General features: G+C 50.9%; 9 protein-coding genes across 9 annotated transcripts; 4 read left to right on the top strand and 5 right to left on the bottom strand.

The window, feature by feature from the left end:
• Positions 1–61: 61 nt before the first annotated feature.
• GL50803_0016681 (uncharacterized protein) lies at positions 62–2,050 on the top strand (the record flags this gene model as incomplete). Its single annotated transcript, XM_001704318.1, has 1 exon — positions 62–2,050. One exon carries the CDS (start codon positions 62–64, stop codon positions 2,048–2,050), a length of 1,989 nt encoding a protein of 662 aa, XP_001704370.1.
• GL50803_0023556 (uncharacterized protein) lies at positions 2,043–6,542 on the bottom strand (the record flags this gene model as incomplete). Its single annotated transcript, XM_038045976.1, has 1 exon — positions 2,043–6,542. One exon carries the CDS (start codon positions 6,540–6,542, stop codon positions 2,043–2,045), a length of 4,500 nt encoding a protein of 1,499 aa, XP_037901878.1.
• A 513-nt stretch (positions 6,543–7,055) lies between these two features.
• GL50803_0015559 (PHD finger protein 15) lies at positions 7,056–8,402 on the bottom strand (the record flags this gene model as incomplete). Its single annotated transcript, XM_001704321.2, has 1 exon — positions 7,056–8,402. One exon carries the CDS (start codon positions 8,400–8,402, stop codon positions 7,056–7,058), a length of 1,347 nt encoding a protein of 448 aa, XP_001704373.2.
• Positions 8,403–8,744: 342 nt separating this feature from the next.
• GL50803_0012035 (uncharacterized protein) lies at positions 8,745–9,440 on the bottom strand (the record flags this gene model as incomplete). The annotated part of the gene is made up of 1 exon (XM_001704323.1): positions 8,745–9,440. One exon carries the CDS (start codon positions 9,438–9,440, stop codon positions 8,745–8,747), a length of 696 nt encoding a protein of 231 aa, XP_001704375.1.
• A 323-nt stretch (positions 9,441–9,763) lies between these two features.
• Positions 9,764–12,883, top strand: GL50803_00135873 (uncharacterized protein; the record flags this gene model as incomplete). Its single annotated transcript, XM_001704326.1, has 1 exon — positions 9,764–12,883. The coding sequence occupies one exon, from the start codon at positions 9,764–9,766 to the stop codon at positions 12,881–12,883; it is 3,120 nt and encodes a 1,039-aa protein (XP_001704378.1).
• Positions 12,884–12,911: 28 nt separating this feature from the next.
• GL50803_0012031 (uncharacterized protein) lies at positions 12,912–13,058 on the top strand (the record flags this gene model as incomplete). Its single annotated transcript, XM_001704328.1, has 1 exon — positions 12,912–13,058. One exon carries the CDS (start codon positions 12,912–12,914, stop codon positions 13,056–13,058), a length of 147 nt encoding a protein of 48 aa, XP_001704380.1.
• Positions 13,059–13,105: 47 nt separating this feature from the next.
• On the bottom strand, positions 13,106–14,119 carry GL50803_0015556 (uncharacterized protein; the record flags this gene model as incomplete). Its single annotated transcript, XM_038045833.1, has 1 exon — positions 13,106–14,119. The coding sequence occupies one exon, from the start codon at positions 14,117–14,119 to the stop codon at positions 13,106–13,108; it is 1,014 nt and encodes a 337-aa protein (XP_037901877.1).
• A 38-nt stretch (positions 14,120–14,157) lies between these two features.
• GL50803_0015555 (ATP-dependent RNA helicase) lies at positions 14,158–16,350 on the top strand (the record flags this gene model as incomplete). Its single annotated transcript, XM_001704330.1, has 1 exon — positions 14,158–16,350. One exon carries the CDS (start codon positions 14,158–14,160, stop codon positions 16,348–16,350), a length of 2,193 nt encoding a protein of 730 aa, XP_001704382.1.
• GL50803_0012028 (Ankyrin repeat protein 1) lies at positions 16,325–18,514 on the bottom strand (the record flags this gene model as incomplete). Its single annotated transcript, XM_001704331.2, has 1 exon — positions 16,325–18,514. One exon carries the CDS (start codon positions 18,512–18,514, stop codon positions 16,325–16,327), a length of 2,190 nt encoding a protein of 729 aa, XP_001704383.2.
• Positions 18,515–18,593: the final 79 nt, after the last annotated feature.

The raw sequence follows: 18,593 nt of genomic DNA, 5'->3' as shown, positions 1-18,593 counted from the left end.
TGTGTTCCAGAATGCAGTGAACAGCTAAAATAATACGCCATAATGCATAAAACAAAGCTTAATGGAGTTCACCGAGCAAACCTATCTCTTCCTACGTCAGGACACAGACAATGATGAGGAGTCAGTAAAATTATATTCATCTGAAGAGTGCAAGATAGTCATATCTGCATTGCAGAGCGTGTTAACCCTTTTAGGCGGATCAGCAGGGACACAACTTGCCAAAAGGCTCCGGAACAAACTGAACAATGACGCAGTATCTTTTCTGGATTGCATAGAGCGGATGTGGGCGAGTTTGCGCAGCGAGAACGGGATTACGCTGCATTTGCCAGTTTCGCTCCTGGATCTTCTGACAAAGTCGACTCTGGGCTCCCAACAGGGGGCGTTCGAAAATGAGGAGATGGATCTACGCTTCTCTTTCGAATTGGACGGGAGCGGAGGAATCTTCCTGAAGCGGCGCGATGGGAGTGCGCGCGTTTCATTGCAGCGGACAATATCTGATGTCGACAAGGAGGAAGAGTGGCTCCCCTATGTGCTCACCTCTGTGAACCGCATCTTTAACGAGAACAAGGAGAAGCTGATGTCGAATACAGCTATCGCGTGGTCGCCGGGGCTGACCAAATATGAGTGCCTAGCCACGACTGATTCGCGGCAGTCACAAAAGTCTTCATACACTCTTACATACTCCAAGGCACCACAAACATACCCAGTTGTCGTATACACTAAACGAGGTTGGACCCCGGTTTCGGAAAGGACCATTTACGGACTTCCCCAAGCCGAAACCAGGAAGCTCATCAGGCAATTAGTTAGCTTGCTGAATAGTTACCAGTCTAACATGGAAACCAGACCCAACGGACAGTTCTTAGCAGAGAAGTTCGCCAAATGCGGCAAAAAGACCATGCCTTTACCGGGGTTTCGCTGGCCGCTGGCCGTGGCATTTCTTCCATGCCTTGCAGATTTTCATAGTCTCAAGCACGTCACACAGCATGCTTTGAAGGGCGATACTGACGAGTACAGAATATCTCCAAATATGAGCGAAATTCAAGTATTACAGGACTATGAAACTCTCAAGGCAAAGCTAAAGAGCCTTGCACGAAAGTGTGGGAACAACCTGGAGAGTGCGGCATCTCCTACGCATACGGAGCCAGCGCAGGCTAAATTGGCAAAGGCCGATAAGCAAATGGTTGAAAAGCATCCAGAACAGGCAGAGGAACATGCAGTCTCCATAAAGGAATCCCCTAGCATAGCACAAATAGAAGAGCCCAGAATGCCTGCTCGCAAGGTTGCACTAGACAAGTTATCTCAGTTAAAGGCAGTCAGCATGGCGCACACCATTCTAGACCATTCTGCTCAGCATGCGCCTCAGAGCTCCAGCGCTGTGCGTGAAAAAGTGGTGACCGCAGTTAAGGAGCAGGTCCAAATGGAGTCCGCCGTCCGCTCTGTGTACGATCCCCCGGATAGAACCGCAGAGCTAGCCACCTTGGTATCAGGCATACGACAGGGTGGTGGAAGTAGAATGCGAATTATAGAGCAGCTCATTCCTAGTATACGATCTATCATGGACGCCAGAAGGGGCTATCTACATCAAAAACTGAAAGCAGGGCCTGCACAGCACGCTGCCCTGCAGCTCTGGGACGCCTTTCACAACGACGTGATGCCCCCAAACATATTTGCCGAATTGCTCCTGAACATAGAGAGCGACTTGGAGCTGTACACCTTTTACGGCATATTTCGAGATATCGTCTATGGCATGTATCTGGGCATGGACACTCGGGGGCATTTACAGCTGCTGTGCACGTCTGTACAGTCCTACTTCAGCTACGAACTCTATGCAGAGTCAACAGAAAACATGAAGAAACGAGTTTCTATAAACACCCTTCTTGTTAATACAAGCGAAAACTGTGACGAATCCAGGGTCCCAGACACCTGGATTAATCACTACCAGACCCTACTGCGCGAGATCTTCGGGCTCCTCAAGGAGGGAACGCAGGCACAAATTAAACAGGTTATACGTTTTGAAGACGAATTTCTAGATACAGTCGGCCCTATGTGAGCAGCCAGTGCTCACACTCCCCAGTCCGGCGGGAGTACTGATCCATCATTGTGCGAAGCGCGTCGAACATGCACTTTCTATTTTGCACAGAGATGAGGTGGTCTGCCTTTTGCTTTAGTAGATTATTTGTCCGCATTTGCCTTTTCATGCGGTTTACTGCATCAGTGTACCTATGTAAATGACGGAGGTACGTCTGCTTTGTGTACCGTCTATGATGTAAGATGGCCCGTGCAAGAGACAGCCAGGCCCAAAAGTGGACAGGGAGCGCCCACCGATAGGAAAGTGGCAAGACTCGCCTTTCCGCAGCGGCAAGAAACTGGGCTTTGTCGAACCAATGCTGAAAGATCAGTGAAAGTTCCTTCCGCTTTAGAGTCTCCTCATAGCGCACTGCCGCTGCAAGCATGGTTTGCTTGTTGGCTAAGTTCCGGCGCCCAGAAAGCATGCATCGTCTAAGAAGTGCAGTTCTTCTAAAGACATCGGCAGCTGCCTCGGCCTCGGTGCGTTGAGTCTTCTTGGCAGCAGCATAGGTCACCAGGGCATCCATGGATGCCCGCATAGTACGTAAGTAGTAGAGTCCTCGCACCAACTGTTCATTTAAGAGGAACTCCTCTGCCCGGGCCACGATGGTCTCGTATGCTTGGCGAAGAAGGTGCTTGTTCAGGCGTCTACAAAGATCCTCCTGCAAGGCAGCAATCTTAAGGCGGTGCTTGCAGCGCGTGACCCACACGAAGAACGCCCGCTTAGTTAAGCAGCTATCCATACTAATGCGAGCCATATCGCAGCTTCGTTGGAGCTGTGCGGACCTGCGATTCTTGTGAGTCCATACAGAAAATGCTGCGCGCTTTAGGCGACAGATAGTAAGTGATGTAAGGTTAGCTTCTAAGACCCTGAGTCTATGTGAGTTAACAAGCTGCGCAAACGCTCTCTTTAGACACGAAAGATTGGATCGACGAGTTAGTAGATTGATGCGCTGATTTGTATGATATATCTCTGCTAAGTGTCTAAAATATACGCGCAGAACAGCCCTCCGTGCAGAGGCAGAAATAAGGCTATGAAGTTTCTGCAGCGCTGCTAGCCGGTGTCTTAGTGCTGCAAAAACAGCGCGCGCACTTCGGACGTATGCTAGCCTGGAGACACTGACAACTCTGCGTGAAAGTGACAGGGAATAAACTAAATGATCAAGCGTATAGCGCAGTAACCTGGTGCGAGTCCGCTGCTCAATAGCTACTTCGCAGTACTGAAGATGAAAAAGCAAGGCTTGCATGCACACCCATGCCTGGCGCAATAGACGAGCGTCCACCAGAACCTCTATGTCATGCCCTTTTTGGACAAGGGCGAGGGCTGCCCGCCATGAACGCCACGCAAGGCTCAGCACATGGGTCGTAACAATGCTGACTACCGCGCCCTCCTGCTGAGTAAGTTTGCTGCTCTTTTTGGCATAGAGCTTCCACTGTAGAAGATACCCGCGAAGGCTCATCAAATCTCCCTTAGATACGTGTGCATTGAGCTGGTGATTGAAGGTCTTCTCACTATCGGCAAACGTGCTCAGCAAGGTCGCCACATTGGATTTTAGCCGCTCAATCTGTTCGGCAGACAAGTGTGCCAGTCCGTTTTTGACTCTGTGCTCTGTATTCCGCTCACGAATGAGCTCTCTGTGTTGTTGCACAAGATTGGAAAAGAACCTCTGAAGAAGGCATCTGTTGACCAACCGGGTTAAAGCGATTCCCTTTATTGCCAAGAGGATCGTTTGCATGGCCTGCTTAAGCAGGTAGCCATTATATCTACGACGGAGCTCCTCTGCGATCTCTTTGCGCTTGAAAGCCTTTTGGGCAGACAGTTGGCGCATAGACCGAAATATCTTTCCCGCCACATAGATGTTGCGCTGGTGCTCACGGATGTTGTTATGTCTGTCAGCTGTTCGAGCAAGACCAAATAGCCAAGAAAGCTCACGATACGCCGTGCGAAGAACCCGAGTGCCCTCTTTCTGGGACAGGTATTGCTCACAAGACCGGAACTCTTGGAAAACTCCTCTCCATGCTTGAAACGCGCGCGCCTTGTAGTCTCTTTCGACAGCTGCTATCTGCTCCCCGGCTATAAGTATCAAATCACGCACATCGGCTGTGCGCCACCTCCACTGCCTAAAAACAGTATTCCGTACCCGGACTAGTATATTTGTATAATGACCAGACGCTAGTTCGTACCGAAGTCTTTGGGTACTGGATGCCTCTAGTATACCTGAAAGCGTGCGGTGCATTAGACTGAGACAGCTTTTAGAGTAAATGGCTTCTCCACGCATCTGTCGATCGTGGACTTGCAGAATGGACTCAAAGGCTCTCCGATAGAGATAGTAGTCACGCAAGATGGATGCATTCTGGTATCGCACCAGATAGAGGATTACATATCGTGTATGCAAGTTTCTAAATGCGGTAGATAAGAGCGTATAGTTGGACCTTGTAACAAGCGCCTCCTCATTTCGACTAAGCACAAGTTGGAAGAGATAAACGTCATGCATCATCCTAAGGCTTCGCCGCATAAGATTTAAGTTCAGACGCGAAGCAATAGTTTGCATTGTGCGCGAAAAGTGCACTTTAGTACGCATAGCATCAAACAAACGACCGATCAGAAATTGATTGTACCGCTCAAGTGCGATGCAATCAAATTGGAACAAGCGCACTCCCTTTCGGAACCGCGCAAACGTAATAGCTTTTATGCGCTTGGAGAGCGCTAGCTTGGAAGTGTGTGCGTGCCTCCGAAAGGCGTTGAAGCCGGCCTCCATGACGAAAAGCTGATAGGCATTGGCGGCGTGTATGGCGCGCAGATAATCGACGTTTCGGCGCAGGGAGCTAATAGTAATGGGAAGCATGCCAGAAATTAAATGAGGCTTCATAGAGAACAGCGTTTGAAGAAAGACTACCATTGCGTTGTTTCTGACCTGGGGGTCTTTTTCCGGAAGACCTTGTTGATCGCTTTCCTCTTTCAGCGCCTGCAGATATGCCGTATAAAGGCTGCGCGCGTGCACATTTAGTAGCACAGCGTGGGCATTCCTCAAAGAGGGGACGTATGCCGTGAGCCAAAGGGCACAGCGAATAAATTGCAGGACCCGATTTTTCTGGCGTTGCTCTATGAACTGGGGTGTTATCCCCAAAACAGATAAAAATGACATGCTAGTCTCCAATGGACGGGGGTCTTGTAAGCCAGACGAAAGAGCGAGGTCTCGAGGAAGAGTGCGCCTGCTATCGCGGAGCTGTCTGTCACTTCCCTCATAGAGTCGCTCGAGAAGAATATATGGGCTTATGAGTCGTGTGGCCTCTCGCCAAGCACTGAAGGCAGTGGCTATAAATTGAGCCTGGTGTGCTCTATGAAACTCTTTTGCAATGGGAAGTAGCCGCTGCCACCGCAAGAAGTGCAATCGCATGGCACCAAATGTACGCGCAAGGAGATGATCGGCACGAAGTACGCTCTCGCGGACCTGTGCCTCCAGATCGAGGCCACGTAGATACTTCTGTCTCCATGCGGTCAAAGCCTGTTGTGTGCGCTTGAGTGAAATCTTTTTCTGAAACCAGTCTGCATAGGCTTGTAGCTTTTCCTCGCGGACAGTAATTGCTTCAACCTTTGATTCGCTGAGGTGGCCAAGTTGTGAACTAAGGAATTCGCTTTGCGTATACAGGCCTGCAACTGCACCTATTGCGTCTAAAAGCTGGGATCCAGAGTTGCCAGATGACATCATTGCGTCGTCACGAGTTCTAAAAGGATTGGAGGCCGCAACGCTGTTCAGAAACTCGAGGCTTGGAAATGCCTGGTTAGCGCCGACCAGATTACTGCTGAAAGCGCAAATATCGGATGGAAACCCGCTAACTTGACAAGCGTTGACCTCATTAGCCGGTAAACCCGGTTGCAATGCTTTCTGATCTTGGAGAGCAGAATCGGGAGTTAATGAGGTTTCAGAAGAGTAAGTGCTTTGGTAATAGTAGTCCTCTACAGGTTCGGTCAAACTGAATGAAGATCGCTGAAGTAGCATGCTGGCTCTACTGTTGTAAGCATGCACTAAGCCTTGAAATGCAAGGCGCTTGGATCGAGAGTGAGAGTACGCATCTACAAGAATATTAAGGGCCAGCTCAGCCTTATACTGTTTGAGGCACTTCTTCCAAAGGTCGTAAGGCACGCCCTCGCTATGTGGGATGACGCTCAATCGGGACCCAGCGGAATCGCAGTTGCGCGCCTTAGACTTCGACTTCAATCGCAAAGCAAGAGCGCAGAATTCCTCGTCAACCATGGTGCTCAGCTTTAATATTCTGCAGTAAAGCGAGCCCTCCTCGCCGTCATATATGCCACGGCCATTCATGTGAGCTCTGTAGGTCTGTATGAGATCTTTCAGCATGATTGCCCCGTTTGGAGAGCAGCTAAGGGCTGCCGTTTCATGTAAGATGTCCTCGAGCTCCTGCATCCGATCCTCCGCCTCAGAGATAGCATTTTGATACAAAACCGATAGCATCGGTTCTGAACGAGAATAAATTAACTCGAGGCCGAAGGTAAAATACGGCGAGAACCTTCACTGCATACGCTGAGCATTTGCTGCTGAGATATTCCTCGTCGAGAAATTGTAGACAAAGACAAATCTCCGAAAGTTTTTGCATCCTTCATAGATACAGAACTCTGTCTGGCAACACAGCCTTATCTGCAGAGTGAACCATCAAAGTCAACTCTCTGCCGAAGTGGGCATAGACACGAGCGGTTCTAGGGACAAGGTGAGGTAGTTAAGGCGCGGAGAAACCGAGCAATCGGCGAAAAGCGTGTCATCCTTCAGGCTGCTCAGGGGCCACTGTATTGCTCATAGCATAGCTAAGCTGAGCCTCGCTCACAAGCACCAATCCGTGCGCTCTAAGGCATGTGTGTCTCAGTTATATCCAATGTGAATCGATAGGCACATTATTTCAGGGTGTCCATGTCAATCAGGTATAAAGGAAAACATGCCTCTTTACGTAGCGCAATTGCACCACATGGATTACTAACTGCCCTTTCTTAACAGAAGGTTGCAGCCTGTGACTGCGACTGGAGGTCGTAGAATCGTTGCACTCACGGTGTCGGTGTCACCGTCTCCAGGGATCAGAAAGATGGTCACTGGATGCTGTAGAACTGCCAAGTAAAGCTCGAGGCAGGGAATGGTAAAAGTGGCATCATATCCATCGAGGGTCTGTGGATGGGCATCCGAGCCCAACAACGCCTTGTCCGAGGAGAACGACCGCCACAAAAGCATACCTGGAACTAGGGACAGGGAAGCAAATATGGAGGAGCTAATTGCAGATACGCACGCAAGAGATTGCGCCAGCAGCTCGGATAGAGAGCTGCAGCTCGCAAACTGACGCTCCAAAGCAGTAACAAGAGCACCATCGTCAATCAGTCGAAGGGAATCCCCTGCTCGGATGCATCGCGGGCATGACGTCGTTAGTCTTGCAGTTATTTGAAGATGCTTAAGAAGGGCTGCTTCGTGTGTGCCCAAAGCATACGGTTCAGAGGCCCTACCCTGATACGACGTGACGCAGAGTGGATACTGGGCGGCTGCTTCCTGATGCACATCGTCGAGAAACCCCATAAGCATGAAGCCTTCCGTTGAAACGGTTCCATAGTCTCGCACAGTGTGGGCCCCTATCTTGTAGGCGGTCGCAGTGTTCTGACGCAGCGACTGCTTAAGGGGAGGATTTAACAACAGGCTCTGGACCTCAGCCATGGCGTTGTCAAAAGAGCCGCTGGCCACTTTCTGTTGTCGCCACGTTGCCCAATTGTAGCTTACGTGCGTGGGGCATAGGGCATGGATAACATCGTATGTATCGAACCCCTCCTCCCATATTCCCCCGCCCGCTAGGACCAGGCACAGGGGATGGTAGCTACTAGTGCATCCAGTTGGGGCACGACATACCATCGTGATCCCGTTGCTGGTCGGCTTGCTCGCACACCAAAGGCAAGGCCGTTTCTTAAATTGCTCCCGCATGGACTCCAATCGTAAGTGGGCTGCGGGGGTTATCTGAATTGTTGAGTCGTCCGGGGAATACACCAGAGAGGGAAATATCCGGAAGCATAGGCAGTGAACAAACCTCGTCGCCGCTGGCCTCCCGATTATGACATACTCCTTGCTGCTAAAGCCAGACAAGGAGAATCCACAGAGAAAGCAGGGGCCTTCGAACTCCTGGGCGCAGGCTTTGCAGAGCCAGCGATCTGCAGCAACCTCGGCGTCAGAAATCCCATAACACGCCTGGTGGACAGCACAGTTACACGAGTCGCAAAATACTATCTGGTTGTCGCTATTGAAGTCTCCACAAAGGCAAACGTCGCACACTTCATCGCCGTCATATATCATTATATTTTGCGGCACTGATTTACGCATCAGCGGCTTCCCTCTTGGCTAATTACCGAGGGCCAACTTCTTTTAGCACTCATACTGCGTCGTTCGTTTTTTGTTAACACCTCCGTAGCGTTGTGATCGAGCTGACGTTCCGACGAACCTGTGCTTCTTTTTCTGGCCAGTCAGTTGTATTGCTATTCTTCTTTGCCCAGCAACCTGTGCTATTCCAAACTTGTTGCCGGCGTATCCACTTGGCTTCCTTACCTTCCAAGAAAGAAGGAGCCGACTATGTGTCACAAGATTCAATACTGTCATATGGAAATAGGGCTTCTAGCGACCAAGCCACGGAGCCATTTACTAAAACACAAATTGATCAGGCTGTTGCTGTTGCTGTTGCTGGGGCTGAGGGGCAGTGTAGTCGTTATTCTGAGGGGCAGATATGGGAGCGGGAGCTGTTCTACCCGTCCTCCTTTCTTCTCTGATCTTTGCTGAACGAGCTACGCGCGTCATCATGAACTTGTAGATGGAGAAACAACTAAATATGCCCTGTGAAATCGCGTATAGTATGATAGTAGCGTTAAATTTGAATGTTATTATCTTTATTGTGGACGAGACAATGTTAATTATGAGAACTATTACCCAGAATAAAGGGAGCACCCAGAGAAACGTCCAGAACGTTATGGCCTCGCACTTGTTGGCCTTTGTCTGCGTGTCGTATTCATAATGAATGTAAGACTTTCCATCAACTCCGTAGATATGATAGCGAAGACGCACCATACGTCTGCCAGCGATGTGATGCGTAAACCACTCGTCCATCACAGTAAGTAGCATAGCAGGGGGAAGGAGTTTTACCACGCCCAAATCTATTCCAAGCATAACAATAGCTAACACAGGAGAAGCAGACTTAAGTATGATGAAAAAGGAGTAGACCACCACATGCTCTAAATTGCACTTCGATTGTTTCTTCTTGGGGGCTGATTCGGAGCTTTGCTGAGGAAGAGCGAACGGGTCTCCAGGGGCTTGCTGTGCCGGAGCATTGAAGTCAAAGTCCATTCACTTTTTTAAAATGAAGATTATTAGGGTGCGCCGCAGATTTCAATAGCCCCCTTCTTCTACAAATCCACTAAACATGGAAGTATCTTGTCATATGTCTACTGCGCGCCTTCTACCTTGTAGGCTATACCTTTCTGATCTGAGTAAACGTCTCTGCTAATCGGTATTGGCATTGCTAATTGATCACGCAGGAACTGCAGACCCGGCTGTCCGTGCTGTCCAGCGACCACCTGAAGCTGGAGTTCGAGTACAAGACGGTCCAGAAACAGAGGGAGCTGCTTGCAGTAAACTTGAGGGAGCTGCAGTCCCGGGCCTTGCACCTGATGACAAAGGCCAGCGTCCTCGAGCTGGAGGCCCAGAGCAAGCAGCTACAGATGCAGGCGGACTCTGCAACCGAGATCAGCGTTACGCAGGACGGCCGGCGGCCCCTGAGCGCAGCTTCGGAGGGCGTGTTCGGGGCCCTGAGCCTCCACCCCGACGAGCCGAGCACAGACCTGCCACCGCGCGCAGGGTCGACCATCTCTGCCCCCCGGGGCGCGTCGCAACCCCTGCCAGCGTACGAGGAGGAGAACAAGCGCCTGCAGGCAATCGTGGAGGACCTGTCTGCAAAGGTCTCCCAGCTCTCTGAGTGTAGTGCACAGGCGCAGAAGGCGCTGGCAGAAAGCACGCGGCTCCGGGAGGAGCTGAGGGAGAAGGACCTCCTCATCAGCGAGCTACGCAGCCAGTCCCCCGTTAGCGTGCAACACAACGCTCCAGTGATCACAACAATTATTCCCACCGACCCAACGGAAGACCTGCATGTCCTCAACGAGAAGTACGTCATCGAAATCACAAACTTGAAGAGGACTCTGCGAGAAAAGGAGAACGAGGAGATCCTGCTTCGGCAGAGATCCGATCAGTTGGCGTCCGACCTCTCAGAGCTCCAGTCTAGGATGATGTCTCATCCATCCCAAACATCAGACCATCTTGTTGAGAAGATTGAGACCCTCAGCGCAGACAATGCAACGTTGCGGGCCGCGCTAGCTAAACTTGAAGAAGAGCAAGTATCTCTCGCCGCTGACCGTGTGCGGCTCAAACGCCGTGTCAATGAGCTAGTAGCATATAGCAAGAAGATACGCGCGATCCTTCAGAGTGTGCACGGTAAGCTTATGTATGCCGGCTCTAAGGGGTACCTGTACCGAGAGGAGATCGATGCATTGGTGATGGAGATATCTGGGGCATTTATGGATAAAGTTAGTCTTCAAGAAGCCACTTTAACTGCCAGTGAAGCTAACACTCCCACGCTCTCGGGGGTGTCACAGCGACGAGGATCTATTGTGAATGCAAACCAATCTCCTCCAAGAATACCACCTCGTAGTGAAAAGTCACGCAAGCCATCTGCCTCCGAGCGTGAAGACTGTGGTCCATCAATTACGGACTCATTGGCGGAACCGATGATTCTCCAGCCGGTGGTTCCTAGATCCCTTGGTCGGAGCACCGGGCCTCGAAAGAGGGAGTCTGAGGAAGAAAGTCGCGTAACTCCGCGGCCAGGAAACTCCCTTGCAGAGTCTAGTTACAAGCGCATCACATCATCTGTTGAGAAGCGTGCACACACTTCATATGTGCGGCGACCCAATGAGTTTGAGGAATACTATGGGAAGAGTGGTCCTATAGAGCCTCTAGGTTCTGCTTCTGGCCGCAGATTTGAAAGCCCTGCCCTACGGTCCGCTTCCTCATTCTCTGCGCTTCCCGATAGAAACTCCTCTAAGGCAAGCAACACTACACTAGGCTCAGTCTCTCTCTTCCTGGCCCAGAAGACCGAATCTCCGGTGTGCATCCAGCAGCACCCTCCGAAGCAGAAGACTCCAGAACGAAGCATGTCTTCAAACGATTTAGCGACTTCCATCGGACGGCGCAAACCACTCATCTCTGTTGAGTCCCCAGACCTTGAGCTTCAGTGCGAAGACCCGAAGAAAGCCGTTGTGGAGGTTCATGATCCTGTCCACGATGTGCAGTTAGAAGAACCTGATCAGAGAATATCTGAAAATTATCTGCAGGACGTAGACGATGATGGTTATGTAAGTAGGGTTGATAGCTACACCGGCCCCACAAACGAGAGCATGGAGCTGGAAGACTTTAACGATGAAAACGTTACCGAAGGCTCAACCATTATTCCTGATTCAACAAATAGTGGCGAGCTAGACATCTCTTTGGCGCATGCCATATCCGTGGCCTCAAATCCATCCTATGCAGTCCAGAATGCTACTCTTGGCTCCTATTTCGAAGAGGAACCGCATGTGGATGAGCATGTGCAAAATATCACTGCGAATAGGACCCCAGAGTCCCTCGCACACCACCGACAACAGGCACGAGAAGCGGGAGAGCTAGTTGGGAGCTTAACCCTCAGCAGATTTGAGGGTGGTACCCCTGTCCGCCCTACTAATGCAACCACTCTTGCAGCAGAAACAATGATCGATAAAGATATTAACCAATCCAGTGTTAGCATGGCACATGTTAGTCTAGAGCAGAGTCTTACCGAGAGCGGCTTGGCACGGCCACAGATCAGTGTTCCCGATGACAGCAGCGACACCTTTGACTTTGGAAAGCTAGGAGTACAGGGGCTACTGGTCCCAGAGCAGGCCAAGACGTCTCCGCTGCGGAAACGAGCAGTTGCGAGGCAGAGCTTAGCTCAGGAAAGCGAGCACGGCGCTTTTACAAATCAAAGTATCTCCCAGCAGCCTGCAATAGCGTCTGGGTCTCTTTGCAGCGCTAATGATATAAATAGATTGTCTCCTCCCAGGGCATCTCCTAGTTCTTTTGCACAAAGGCCTCCCCCATCTGGAAGAATTGCGAACGGCTCCTCGCATGATCTGCCCAATCCGGTGTCATATGAAAGGTCTGCACCCATGACTGACGTGGATCTCAACTATTATTCGGATAGCTACTCTGTACAAGGCCAAGGACTCGGGGAGCCTCATCCCAGTAGTCAGCAGCGCAGTCTGCAACCATCTGGTCGCAAGATCATCCCGCCCGATGACACCTTGAACGAATTTATCGACAGTCCAGAGATCACTATAAAGCCCTCCACAGCCCCGCGACTCGACGACATGCAGGATCTCGACCCAGACTCGCACTACCTTCTGGAGGAGAAAAGCGTGCATCAAAAGACGCCAACTACAAGAAAGCTAGAGGCCTGGGAGATGGACTTTGTCGATGAAAAGAAGCCCGCCGGCAGGGTAGAGGGTGGGATGGCCGACTCTACTCTTGATTACTTGGCCAACATGAGCGGAGCTGAAATGGATTTCTATGACAGCAAGCAGTTCGAGGGAGGAGCGTCACTGGAGCGGAGCGCGCAGGGAGGAGCCATGGGGGAGGGCCTGGCCAGTAGAAGCTTGAGCATAGGCGTCGGGAACGCAGTTAATGAGCCACTCTCCACCTTCAACGAGCTTGACATAGACCTGTAGCAACTGCGTCCGTGCCAAAATTAATTCTATGGCCGCCGCACCAGACCCCATCGCGTCTCCCCGCTATCTGAGTTCGACTGAACAGGCCATGCACTTGTTCAACGATTTGCAGCATAGCGTAGACGCACATCATCAGCTCATGCAAGCGGTTGAGCGTAAGAGCCTCAAAGAGTAATTCTGACTGGAATCTTCAAAATAATTTACACCGATTACTTAACAAAATCAAATAACGAGCCCAACAGTATGGTTAGTGTATTGAACTGGCGGGTCTTCCAGGTAGATCACGCCGTCGCGAAGCACCATGTACGACTTGACCATGCTGTCACACAAGGTCTTTCCGCGCGCACACGTGGCGAACTTGTCTATCTCAAAGGCCTTTCCCCAAACTTTAGCAAGTGCGCCCGAAGAAAGCTTTTGGACAAGGCCCAGAAGACTGTGGGAAGAGTTGAGAACCAAAAGGTAGTATCCCTGGGAATCGACTCGAGCCCTAATGATCTTGGCGTGATGCTGGCAGATGATCAGCCGCAAAACGTAGAAGAGAGCAGGACTATTGGTCCCCGGCAGCCCTGGCATGGACGCCCTCGGACCAGAGTCCTCCTGCCTTTGCGACGAGAGAGAAGAGAGCCGAAGCGTTGTGTCTGGCTGCGCTGTGGAAGTGCCGCAGCAGTCGATAAGCGAAATAGCAGTGGGCATGGGCGTCTTCTGCTCACGTAGCTGAGAAGAGGCACTGCATGTCATTGGCTTGGCAAGAACCAGGGGAGACGATGCGCGCAACGAAGGCGAATGTCGTTGGGCCGCCCTTATCTGAATCGGGCTGCTAACGATGGAGCCCAGGCCGCTGCTGATAGCACCGTCAGGCAGCAGTGAGGGGGCACAGGCACCTATGTTGGGCTTGTAGGATACCAGCGAGCTAGAAATGCAATCTCTGCTCTCTTCTACCTCCGCCTCAGAAACGGCAGACTGAATCGGAAGGGTGATATCGCTCGTACAAATTCTATGAGTAAAAGCGAGGGATGGATTAGGTTCGTCTATGATTCGAGAGACAAGCGGCTTAAGGGAATTATACATGGAGTTGCGAGATTCGAAGAGCGAGCGGCTGTGGCCGTTAGACCTTCCCAGAGTGTTGTTCATCGGCGTCCGGGAGGCTGCGCGCTTGCACTGAAGAAGCAGGTCCTCAAGCTCCAAGCGAGGACTTGCAGCCTGCCCATGCGCCTTCGAGGTGGGGGCAGCACGCATAATACAGAGTTGTTTTATTGGAGCAAAAAAGAGATTCAATGAACTTTGGCGCCCCGTGGGACAGCCTGAAAAAGTCGATTCCACAGGTGCCTGATGCACTCCTCCACATCCTGAAGAGCCGCTTCAGCTTCACAAACATGACACCAGTCCAGGAGTGCGCGATTCCCTTGCTCTGTCAGCATAAGGATATAGCAGCCCAAGCCGAGACAGGTTCCGGCAAGACGTTTGCGTACCTAGTTCCGATCATTGTTTCACTGATTGAAAAGATCCCGCGCCTTCTGGACGTAGAAGATGAATCTCTAAATGAATCTGATCCGCGGTCTGGCTATATCCACGCCTTGATCGTTGCTCCGACGCAGGTGCTGGCACAGCAAATTTACGACGTTCTCATACAGATCATATCCCGCCATTACGTGCTGCTCTTGATAGGAGGCACGGATGCACCAATAGATCAGGCTAGTGGCTCTCTCCTAGACAGACCTTTGGTTGTTGCCACTCCCGGCCGGCTCAGGTACTACTTGGCCGACGGCCTCGTTTCTCTCAAGGATTTGGAGATTCTTATCATCGACGAAGCAGATCAGGTGATTGTGTCGAAGGACTTCCCCTATATCCGAGCAAAGCTTCCATCGCAGCGCCGCACGGGCCTTTTCAGTGCAACGTTTGATTCTGTGACGGAGGCAGACCTTGCACTCCTTATGCGCAACCCTCACGTTGTCAAGCTATATAATGCAGCCAAAGAGCAGGACATGTATATCGTCCCACAGAACCTCGTTATGTGGTATAAGGTGGTTCCGTACGAGCAGAAGCTCTACATGCTGCTGAGACACATAAACGCTCTGCGTTCGCAACACAAAGCGGATAGCCCTAAGAAGCTTATCGTCTTTTTTATGACGTGCTCTATGTCCCAGTATATGAGCTTCGCATTCACGCACATCTTCGAGCTATTACCTGACCAGCAGGTGGGAATCTATTGCTTCAACGGCAAGCAGTCGCAAGAAACGAAGATCAAAAACTATAACTCGTTCCTTGCCGATACGCGGTTCGCTGTGCTTTTCACCACTGACATCTCGGCCCGTGGTCTTGACATTAGCGACATCAGTCATGTTCTGCAATTCGACCCGCCAAAGCTTATTGCCACATACACCCATCGCGCCGGTCGTACAGCGCGCTGCTATCGTAGCGGAGACGCGGGCATCTTTTTAGGCCTCGAGGAGATTGGAATTGTCAGCCTTCTGCGGACAAGGGGCGTTCCGCTGCGCGAACTTACCAGTGAGCAGGATGCACAGCTTTTTGATGTCTGCACCACTGACATGCCTGGCTGCGAGTTCACGAATCTTATTACATCTCCGCCAGCCTCTCCCGACCGGTCAGCACTGACAGCAGAAGAGTTTAGCACACTTCAAGCATCAATCAAAGAACTGACCCAAAAAACCAAGAAGCTTACGCGCGCGTTGGCTACGAATCAACAGAGAGCAAGCTTGGCTGCAGAAAGCGCTGATAGCACAACTACAGCCGTGCAGAAGATGCAAAGTGTAATTCATACTACCATAGAGCTCCCGCTGAATGAAGCAAGGAAGCGGCTAAGTATTCTTCTGGAGCAAGAAAAGAACTACCTAGAGCAGAAGAACTATATGTATGATCATAACTTGACAAAGTTCTTACGGCAGGTGCAATCGGAAAAGCGAGAAGTCTTCGAATCCTGCCAGCGTGCGCTTGAGACCTGGCTGAGCGGCTACAACGAGAACGAGGCAAAGCTGATCTTCAATGTGGAAAAGCTGCCGCTGGGGGAGTTTGCGGTCTCGCTTGGCCTGCTGAAGCTCCCCAACCACAACATACTTCGCAGAAAGCATATAAACTTCAAGTCGGTGGACATAGATGTGAGCAAGATAGTCTATTCTAATCCAAAAAGAGAGGAGAGCAGGCAGGTCCAGTTAGACATATCCACCAGAAAGAAAGAGGCCCGGGAGCAGATGCGTCAGGAGCGTGAACTATCGAGACACAAGGAGGGAAGCAACGAGATCACGGAGGCAATTCGGACAAGCCTGACACAGCATGCGCTGTCACACGGAAATCGCGTTCCTGCACAGTTTTCTGGAGAGGCCCGTTTGCTTAGTTTACTCAAGGGCGGAAAGATAACTGAGGACGAGTTTGACGAGATGATCGACGACTTGGCGCTTAGCGGCGGAAAGATGAGCAAGAACCCAGCTAAGATCCGGAAGTGGCGCCGCTGAATTCAGATCCTGCGTGAAGAAATGTTTCTATGATGTTAATGATTTCTTCCTTGGTCTCCTGAGAAACGCCCTTGTCCGGGATACAGGCGTAGTCCAGCGCTGTACTTTTTGTCTCTGAGTCTATGCACTGCTTCTCACAGTCGTACTCCGCGGGTAGAAGCACCTTCACACACTCCTTATGTCCGTAGAATGCTGCCATCATTAAAGCAGTGCAGCCCTCCCCTCGGTAGTATGCGCTGGTTGTTGTTTTCCGGGCCTCCACACTGAGAAGTGCCTTCACGCTATTTAAGTGACCCCGCTGCGCTGCCAGCATAAGGGCAGTGCAGGAATTAACATCACGCATTCCGGCTTCGTAACTTAGCAGTTCCTGAACACACTCCTCATGACCATTATAAGCAGCCACCATCAGCGCAGTCCATTTTGTCTCATGCCGTTGGGCCCTGGCCTCTGCACTGGCTAGCAATTTGACGCAGCTAGCATGCCCATGACTGGCAGCGTGGTACAGGGCCGTTTGTCCTTCGCAGTCACGTAAAGTTGATTCCTGACGAAGGAGCATTCTCACCGTGCTTTCCTGACCAGCCTCTACGGCAAACATCAACGCTGTATACTGTCGGTAATCTCGCTGCTGTGCTAGCCCTAGCTGCAGGTAGCAAAAGCAGTCCAGAAGCCTTCCTGCCTCTGCTGCGCACATGAGAGGCGTCTTGTTGAATTCTGATGACGCTATTGGTAGTTCTCGGTACTCAGGCATGTCGTATGGAAGGACAATCGCGGCCTCATCCAGGCGATTGTGTTCCAGACAGTGATCTATGGCGAGTTTTCCATCTAAGTCACGGAGTCCTGCCTCCAGCGGAGCAAGCACAAGTATAGAGTCCCGGGTCCCGCAAACACTGGCGTGCATCAGCGCGGTTCTTCCCTTGGAATCACGGAGACCTACATATTGGAGGTTCTCTCTTAGCTTAGACAAGTCATGTGAGATGACTGCTTCTATCAGAGGAGACTGCTCCAGTATGTCACTGGAAATCAGGTCCTGCAGCTGCACTTGACTATCAATGAGAGACACCAGGTTTTTCATGCCAGTGCAGATGTTGAATGCTGAGCCCCGCATCTTGGCAAGCGTGCGTACGATCTCTTTGGATATCTCACTTTCCAGATTAGGCACTGCATCCTCGGGGTTTCTCTCTAGTAAGTGATCTCGGTGGGATTTCCCCATAAGCGAATTAACTGTAGTAGCAAGATCTGAAAATCTGTAAAATTTTGTCACGTAGGCCATGTAGTCTAGAAATGCCGCAACATTTATCTCAACGTCAGCAATGTTGAAAAGGTCTGCCCTCATAGATTTTGTGTTCAGTGTTTTTCTGCGCTTGCGGTGAACACCCTGTCGTTCGGTTACATGGGCCTCGTCCCCTATAGCAAAGATTTTTCGCATGTCTGTGTCCAGTAGTAAATTGTTGACTGTGGATTTGAGTTGTTCTATTTCGTGGTCCTTCTTTGCAATTGTTTGCATACATTGTGCATTGCTCGCTGACATTCTTCTGTTCTCTTCCTCTAGCGCAGTGATGTATGCTTGAAGCCGTGCACACTTCTGACAAGTGCCTTCAACGGCCTGCAGTTGTGTAAGGTGGAGCTGCAGAAGATCTGCAAGATCTGTGTGACCTACGTGTCTTGTCACCGCAATGGCTCTCGCAAGTTCTCTAGTTCCCAGACGCGTGTCTCTATTCAAGAGAATCTGAATTATTTCTGCTGAGCCGCGTGCAGCTGCATACTCCAATGCGGTCCTCCCAGAGCTGTCTGCTTCAGCATCATAGTATCGCGCTAAAAAGCGTGTGCAATTCACAGCTCCTGCCTCCGCAGAAATCATGAGAAGGGTTTTGTTGTTGGGGAGGATCATCTTAGACTCTAGCTCGAACAAACGCGCACATACTGGGTAGAAATCCCGCGCAATAGCCAGGATAATCGCCGACTCATCGGCATTGTTAAGTTTCCCCGCTTCTAGGGAAGCGAGCAGGTCAACAGCCTGGATCTTGCCTTCTCTTGCGGCGTACATCAGAGCCGTGTTCCCCTCGTCATCTTGCAGATTAGCATATGAGCTGATGTGATCCGAAAGCAAAGTTACATCTCCTTCACGGGCAGCCTGAAACCAGCTCTGTGCGTTGAAAATTTCCATTTTCATATATCTCCACTTGGACTTGCAGATTTACTTTGTGCTAACAGGATGTCATCATCAGGCACTGAAGAGACCTGGT

This window comes from Giardia intestinalis, chromosome 3 (assembly GCF_000002435.2).
Source record: "Giardia intestinalis strain WB C6 chromosome 3, whole genome shotgun sequence".
Taxonomy (NCBI): Eukaryota; Fornicata; order Diplomonadida; family Hexamitidae; genus Giardia; species Giardia duodenalis.
The sequence above is the reverse complement of the archived record's forward strand: the minus strand, read 5'-3'. Positions and strand labels throughout refer to the sequence as shown.